This window comes from Cetorhinus maximus, chromosome 24 (assembly GCF_964194155.1).
Source record: "Cetorhinus maximus chromosome 24, sCetMax3.hap1.1, whole genome shotgun sequence".
Classification (NCBI taxonomy): domain Eukaryota; kingdom Metazoa; phylum Chordata; class Chondrichthyes; order Lamniformes; family Cetorhinidae; genus Cetorhinus; species Cetorhinus maximus.
Window position 1 is genome coordinate 19860752 of NC_135902.1, and position 8387 is coordinate 19869138.

The 8387-nt window shown below is 43.5% G+C and overlaps 1 protein-coding gene across 1 annotated transcript in view; it reads right to left on the reverse strand.

The window, feature by feature from the left end:
* Positions 1-7668, reverse strand: part of pik3cg (phosphatidylinositol-4,5-bisphosphate 3-kinase, catalytic subunit gamma) — a 35848-nt gene extending 28180 nt beyond the window's left edge. Inside the window, exons 1-2 of the mRNA XM_078570807.1 lie at positions 7496-7668; positions 1266-3293 (exon numbers count right to left, since the gene is read on the reverse strand). Coding sequence (XP_078426933.1) covers positions 1266-3281 — 2016 coding nt within the window. The 5' untranslated portion in view covers positions 3282-3293; positions 7496-7668. The remainder of the gene's footprint in view (positions 1-1265; positions 3294-7495) is intronic.
* Between the last annotated feature and the right edge of the window lie 719 nt (positions 7669-8387).

The following is an 8387-nucleotide window of genomic DNA, read 5'->3' on the forward strand; positions in this document are numbered from 1 at the left end:
TTGACTCCTACAATTTCTATACTCCTCCAGGCTCCCTGCATTATTGAACTTTCAGTATCTAATACAAGCTTCCCTTTTTTTCTGTCTTCTCCTATTCTGTTTGCTCCTTGACATCCAGGGATGGGTGGAGTGGGGGGAGGTGGGGCGGCTAGGTTTGGGAGCCCACCAGTTTACTTTCCAGCAGCGTAATTGTTCTGAACCCGCTCTACCTGCTCCTTGAAAATCTCCTGCTGCTCTGTTACTGATTTAACCTCAATAACCGTTTCCAATTCGCCTTAACCTAAATTACATCACAGCTTAGTAAAATTGGCTTTTTCCCAATTCGAAACTTTCACACTTGTCTGTCTTTATTCTTTTCCATGACTATGCTAAATCTAACTGAATTATGATTACAGCATGGATACTGGAGTGTGTCAGAGAGTGTTATTGTGATGGGGTAGGGTATATCCAAGAGTATTACAGTGCAGATGTGAGGAAGTGTTACAGTGGCGATGTGAGCTTTATCGGAGTGTCACAGTGAGTGTGTGAGGTATATCAGGGTGTTGTGGTGAGGTATAACGAAGCGTGTGGGGTATATCAGTGTGTTATAATGAGCTGGTTTTGTTTCCTCAATCCAATCTTTCAATTTCCTATGCTCATCTGTTTTATTCTTTACAATTGCTACTCAATGACAGTGTGAGGGCTGCTTGTTTAAGTTAAATCCTCACTTTGGTTAAATAATGAAGCTCATCTTCCAAAATGAGGATAAAAGACAAAGAAAGATCATTCCATTTGTAATATGTAGAATTACCTAGTGATTGAAATGCATGAAACCATTTTAAGTGTCTTTTATTTGGCTTCAACATGATTCAGGCTAACCCTCAAGGTGCTGGCATTTGCCAGAGTTTCTTAAGTGCCACATTTATTAACCAACCACCATGCATGATAGCTAGTCGGGTGGGGGGCGACACTGTTTGATGTAGGTGAGTACCAAAAATGAACCTATTTCCAGATTCATATCCAAGATCTATATAGATTTACCTTTAGGGCTCTGGAGAATAATGAGGCAGATGAACTATTGGTTGACTTTCTCTCTGTTCCTGCCCATAGATACAACAATACAACCACTCCGGCTGATATCTGCTGACTTAGCACTGACTGGTTGATCGGACCTGGGGTTTTTCTGGTTTTCATGGTTTAGTGCAACACAAATTACTATCTTTATCAGCCAGACCTGTGGACTTACTGCCTCACTGCACCCCATATATAATGGAAAGTTATTTTACCTGGACCAACTGTAAGAGATATTGTAACACCTCACTATTGTCAAGTGTCTCCAGCTTTCGAATGGCCAGTGCCCGAACCTGCTCATCTGAAAACCGGCAATCCAGAAGCTGCATTGCAAGTCCCACGTCCAAGGGACTGCTGTTCCAAATGTCCTGTTTGTCTAAAAGTTGGTGAGTTTTCAGCACTACCTCCTGTTGTCCCCATTTTACTGAGCTAAGAAACTTGGGGTAGGCCTTAGGCTGTCTCATGCATTCGTGTTTGAAATGCCACAATAATTCTTTGTCCTCAGTGCTCAGTGGGTTCAGGGGGTCAGTACTGATGATCTCTTCGAACTGTTTGCGCAGCTGACTGTGCATCTCGTGGCCTGACCTCTCAACCTCGGGGTCGTGTGTTTGACAGCTTCGTGGAAGAGTAATTGGGTAATTGTACCTGTCCAGCAGGATGCAAATGGCCATGGAGGTCTGCTTGTTAGGATTGGTCGCTGATGTAAGCTTGTCAGCTTCAATAGTGCCTTGTTCTTCACCTTTATCAGGGATCTTCCACATGTGAAGCACATACTCTCCTTGTCGAAGGAGAGATCGATGGTCAATCACCAACAGGTTGACATAGTACAGCATATGGTTCTTGCTCTTGGCATCCCATGTGTTATCATCTTGTGATTGGAATGCACCCTTCGTACCTTGTGCTGGTGCCTTACCACAGTAAACTTGAAGATTCAATCGTGCCCCTCTAGGCAGATCCTTGACTTTAATATCGAATTCAAGCCAAACATTCCACAGGACTTCTTCAGTAAAGGCTTTTGTAGGGGTCCTTTGTTGTGTAAGCACCTGCTGCCCATGCAGTATACTAGCCTCAACAAAGACAGTAAGTTCTGTGTTTCTTGGGAGCACAGGAATATCAATCCCTATAATTTTGACCCTGAACTTTCTGTCACAATCCCAGAGGGATATGGTGAACACTTTGTCATGATCTCTTCCTTCCAGTGTTAATTGCTCATGTGATCCAGTAACCCCCGTACAATCATCCACAGGAGGCCACTCTTCCTTCTGAACTTCATCCAGAGCTGGATCTGGGGGTAGGTCCAGGACAAAATGAATTTCCTCACCGTTCTTCAGGCAGAATCTTACCCAATGGAAGTCCTTGATTGGGTGGTTACCAACTATGTAATCCTCCCTGCCACAGACCCTAAGAACAAAGTCCTCCTCATTATGGCTCTCAGAAATTTCCAGGAGGCCCTTTTTGTTGGCCATTTTCTTGAAGAAGTTCTTCAGAATGCTTTGTGGTGTCTCATCGATGGAAACTTTTATAGTCAGGCTTGTCGTTCCCCTGTGAATAATTATGAAAATGTTATTATTGCAGATCTTACTCAGCAGAAACTCAGGTAAGGGCTTTGAGATAATCCAAGGGTCCATTGAATACAGTTTTGCATCCCTGGTGGACACCTCATTCAGCTGAGGGGTGATTAGTTTTCGCCGGGTGAACTCCAGCTCGTCATCATGGACATTGCTCACATCAGTGACATCGTAGCCAATCAGGTAGTTCAGGTCATTTTGCAACTGCAAGGATTCCTTGGAGGCTCTTGCTTTCTGTACCAGGTGAATCTTTCCATTGCTTTTCTGCAGTGCCTTCCAGTAGTTGATGCAGTCCAACGTTTGAATCACCTGGTGTTTGTCATATATCTCATACCACTGCCCCTTCTTCTGGTACATTAACCTGAACTGGTCTGGGCTAAGCTTCTGATAGAAATCCGGGCAAGCACTGATCCCACCAGCTTTCACCCAAACCTTTGCTTTCAGTTGTTCCACTGTGTAATTCCCAGCCACCTCCAGGGAGACCTTCTCATGGACATTGTTGAACTTGTTGCGTGTGGGTAAGACAAACTCAATGGTCAGCTGCTCCAGAGAATAGTACTGCATGTTCCTGTTTGTGTTGGCTCGCATCTTCCGCCTTCTCCTCCTGTTTTCCTCTCTCATGACAATGGGAAACTCATCATTGTCATTCTTTGGCTGTTCCATGCCAGGGGTAATCTGCGGAGGAAAAATAGTGCAGAAAAAATTTGTTCATGTGGTACAATACTGAAGAACTGAACCTAGAGTTGCTGATACAGAGCCATCGTGCATTCAAATACCAACCCATTGTGCCACAAAATAGCAGCCTCCATTTTGTTTTCTTGTTCAAACTCTTCTTCCTACCCTCTTCAGATGACACTGACTCATGCTGGTTTTTCGCTTCCATGGTCAACAGAGAAGAGGCAATATTTCATCATATAGTGTCAGCTGTGGCCCAGTGAGTAGCACTCTTTGACTCAGAAGCCTGTGGGTTCAAGACCCACTTCAGAGACTTCAATTCATAATCCCGACTAACACACTCATGCAGTACTAAGGACATGCTGTTCTATCAGAGGTTTGAGGCTTTAAACTGAGGCCCTGTCTGTCCTCACAGGATTGCTAGTTGTGGGATATTGCTTCGCCCGAATTGGCTGCTGTGTTTCCTACATTACATCAGTGGCACAGACTTCATTGTGTGGGGAGTACTGGTGTTGCTGAAATCTTGTTAAAATATGTTTGTTTTGTTTCTGTTAATCTTAGTTCTTAATAAACCTGATTTGTAGCTTTTCAGCTGAGATAAGTGGTCTGTCAGAGAGTTATTCGTCAGTTGTAGAGATCAATCTGGGAGATTCCCAGAACTGCCCTTACTTCTCTGTCATAATTGCACCAGATGTGTGGCAGAAATCTTGTTTGCGTATCTAAACCAGTTTTGCACTGCACTTCTCTCAGTTATGATGGCAGAAAGGGAGCAACTCTGGGGACGGTCCTGGCCCAGGAGTGACAGCAGTGAGGTTCTTCATCACTCCCAGCACATACTGTAGCAATAAAACAATCTCCAGTGCTTGCACTGTTATTCTAGATTACCCAAGCCTAAGGTCACATTTTTCAGTTCATAGGGACTGAGGCCTAGCCTGCAAAAATTAACCTTTACATTTAGAAAAAGTCTCTTTGACGAGCTGGAATTATCCTAATTAAGTGGTGCTTCACCTGTGAGGAGATCATGGATTCAAGTCCAGAACCTTGAGCTGCTAATTCAGTGCGGTGCTCTGAGGGAGTGCTGCACTGTCAGAGGTGTGAGACATTACATTGACGCTCTGGCTACCTCTTCGGGTGAATGTAAAAAGTCTGATGGCACTATTTCAAAGGGGACTTCTCCTGGATATCCTGGCAAATATTTATCCCTCAACAGATTATCTGGTTACTGTGATATTACTAGCAGTGGGAGCTTACTTTGCACACTTTGCCTGCCACATTTCCTACAATACAACAGTGACTACAATTCAAAGCATCTAATTTGGAACGGGTTGAGAATGTGAAAGGTGCTATATAAATGCAAGTCTTTCTTTCAGTTACTATGTACTTTATCCACTTGATCTAATGGCCCCAATACTGAAATCCTAGTATTCCCCAGAGAATTAAATCAGCAGTGTATGTTTCTTTGTAATAACCTCAATCCCATTTTTAGCCAGATTATCCAATTTTTCTCAAAACAAAGAATCTATTGACATGTCCAATCTGCAATAAAAACAAGAAAGTTGCTAGAAATACTCAGCAGGTCTAACAGCATCTGTGGAGAGAGAAACAGTGTTAACATTTCAGGTAGATGACCTTTCATCAGAACTGGTGCAGTTGAATCTATCTCTACTGCACTGTGCATGGGGAAAAGCAGAGGAAGATGGTTCACAGAAAGCTGGTTCATTTTACACCCATTTGCTTCAACCTTTCAATCACAACATCAGCTGAATAATTTACATCTGCACTAGCCACAACTTCCACCACCTGGTATCTCTGGTTGGTACCTCTTCTTGATCTTCTCTCATTCAATAAGAGGGTGAGTTTTGCCAGTAATTCTCACCTGAAGCCTCAGGGATGGCTCTGCTGTGCGTCTTTGATTCCTCTCCAGAGAATCATCGTCTCAATGGTAAAGTGCCGGAAAAATAAGCGCAATAAAATCCAAAGGCAGTTAGGTTTCAAAAGATTCCAATGTGATCAATGAGCATCAACAAATGTGTCCTTCCCTCTGACTATTGGGGTGATTTGTTTTCAAGGGCTGGAGAACAATCATGCTTTGTTTAATTTGCATGGTGTCTAAATTCATCATACCACCCAACACAGTCGTTGCCACAAAGAGATAAATATGCCTTTATTTCCTTTTATTTTCATCTTGATAAATTATGAAAATTTTTCAGTGTCCTTCCCCTCCCTCCCCAGGCCTGTATCTGTTCCGTATGAGGTATGGGAATGTTGCCTTAATCAAAAGGCTTCCACGCAAGGAAAAGACCCAACTAATTTTCACCAACGAACTTAACAACATTTTCTCCGGTCTGATTACATGCAAAATCACCACTGCCAAAACAAACAGCAATGCAAGTAAACAGAGTTTCTGTTTCCTTGATGTGGATGGAGAGTGCACTCTTCCCCTGTATACACACATCCCTCTGACATCAGTCCAGAGAGTTAGGCACAAGTTGGCAAGAGATTTATGAATGTCCAAGAGTTTGTGGGGTACTGTCGAAGTATAAAACCATATACAGCTACAGCGGCACAGATAATTAGTAAGCTCTTAACTATTTATTCCTCAGGACCATTTGGCTTCCAGTTCCAAAGAAGTCATATTGGACTTGAAACATTAACACTGTTTCTCTCTCCACAGATGCTGACAGACCTGCTGGGTTTTTCCAGTGCTTTCTGCTTTTATTTGGCTTGAAGGTTTGTTTGTTTGAAGTAGGGTTGGAAGACTTACAAACTCCAGTAAAAGATTGACCTTCCTGGTTCCATCAGTGAGGAGGGTCAACCAGGACTACTCTAGAGCTGATTAAAAATTACCAAGTCGGCCACAGGAAAAAACAGAACTTAAATTTATATAGCACCTTTCATGAAATCACTGCCTCCCAAAGTAGTTTTTCAGTTAGTTAAGTACTCTTTTTGCAGTGTAGTCACTAGTGTAATGTGGGAAGTACAGCAGCCATTTTGCACACAGCAAGATCCCACAAACAGCAATGTGATAATGTCCAGATACTCTATTTTATGAATGGTAGTTCAGGCCAGGGCACCAGGGAAGATTGCAGTTGGATCTTTGATGCCCACCTGAAAGGGTAAACGGGCTTTGGTTTAACATCTCACTCGAAAGATATTTCCTTCAACAGTGCAGCACTCCCTCTGTATGGCAATGCAGCGTCAGCCTAGATGATGCTTTCAAGTCTCTAGAGTGGGATTGAACTCACAACTTTGTGACTGAGGCACAAGAATGCAACCAGCTGAGCCACAACTGACACCTTAAGATTGACTCTCATGGTTCACAGAAACACTGACTTGGTCCAAATTCCTCCCTCCCCACCCAACCTCATTTTGAAGTGAGATTCTGCTAACTCCCCTCAGGGTGATAAAGTGTGACCTTTGCATCGAGGTCTTAGGAGGGCTGCTCTCACACCACAGCAAGATCCAGTGGCCTTCAGGGACTGAAAGCAGAGGGGGAGAACAGAAAGAATTCCACTGTTGTGTGAAAGGGTTCTGTGGGCCAGAAGTGGAACTTGGGAACTGCCAGCCAATGTTTGGCATTATTCCCAAGAATGGTGGGCTAGCTGTAATTTTTTGAGAATGTTTTCAGAATGTGACCACTCCATATTTATTGACCATGAGTTGTCCAGAAAAGTGATCCACCCGCCTCCTCACCTTCACCTTGAATGGCTGCGATCCATGCTGGTGATGGTGATCTCCCAATGGTGTAAGACAGAAAATTCCAGGATTTTGACCCTGCCTTATCTGTTTCTATACAGGGAGAGGAGAAAGCTGATGGGGAAGAGTCATCCTCATTTGCTTTCATTCATGCAGTAAGGACCAGTTCCAAAACAGCACTAGTAGAGGCCATGGAGCAAGTTCCTCTCTCCTCCTCCAGCCCAGTTAGGTGCTAGGAAACTGAAAGAGGGGTATAGTTAATTTGAATTACATTCTCATACACCCTGGACATTTTGAGCCCACTTCTTTCTACCTCGTATGATGAAAATACTTACACTTATTGGTGCGCCTAGTTTATCAGCAGCAGATCACTTCAGCAATGCCCAGCAGGAGCTGGGTGACAAAAAAAAATACAGCGAAGCCACTCCTCAACTTCCCCATTTTGAAACTAATTTTCTGTTCGAGATTGGAGGAAATGGGCCACAACCAGAACAAATTCAACTTACCTCCGTGTCATGAGTCTGCGATTACACAGATTCCCTTTGCTTGACAATGCTGTGGCTCAACTGTAGTCAGCCTGGGCATGTTGCCCTGACCGTTTGTGCATGGTTAAGCAGTGTTTGCACTTTTTGTGTTGTCTCGGTGATCACCATGTATAAGCACAAACGGAGAGGAAGTGCTGTATGAGGACTCAGGAAATGAAAGCAAACCACAGTGATTCTCGAGATGTTTACTCATTCAGAAACACCAGCATTGCGTAAATGGAAACGTAGGAACTGCTAGATGATAAAAGACCAAGGTCTGCCTAATTTGCTTTCTATCACCCTTTTTAAAAAAAATTATCCTAGGGATGTGAGCATTGCTAGCAAGGCCAGCATTTGTTGCCTATCCCTAATTGACTTTAAGCAGGTGGTGGTGAGCCACCTTCTTGAAGCACTGCAGTACATGTGGTGTCAGTACAACCACAGTGCCATTGGGAAAGAAATTCCCGAATTTCATGTGGCTTGGAGGGGAACTTGGAATGTGGTTGGTGGTGTTCCAAGCCATCTTCTGCCCTTGTTTTTCTAGGCGGTAGAGGTTTGGAAGGTGATGCTAAAGGAAACTTGGCAAGTTGCTACATTGCATCTTGTAGATGTTACACATTCCTGCCACTGTGCGGTGATGATGGAGGGAGTGAATGTTTCAGTTGCTGGATGGGGTTGCTTTGTCTTGGATAGTGTTGATCTCCCCGAGTGTTGTTGGTCGTTGCATGATACAACGATTAAGGGAGTTGTTGACGATTCATAGTAATCAATCTCAATCAATTATTTCTACAAAAGACCCAGACATGACTGTTCCTCTTGCTTTAAATAAGGAGAGTTGTTTTTTAAATGTTGCTTTTCACTGGAGGTGTCAATC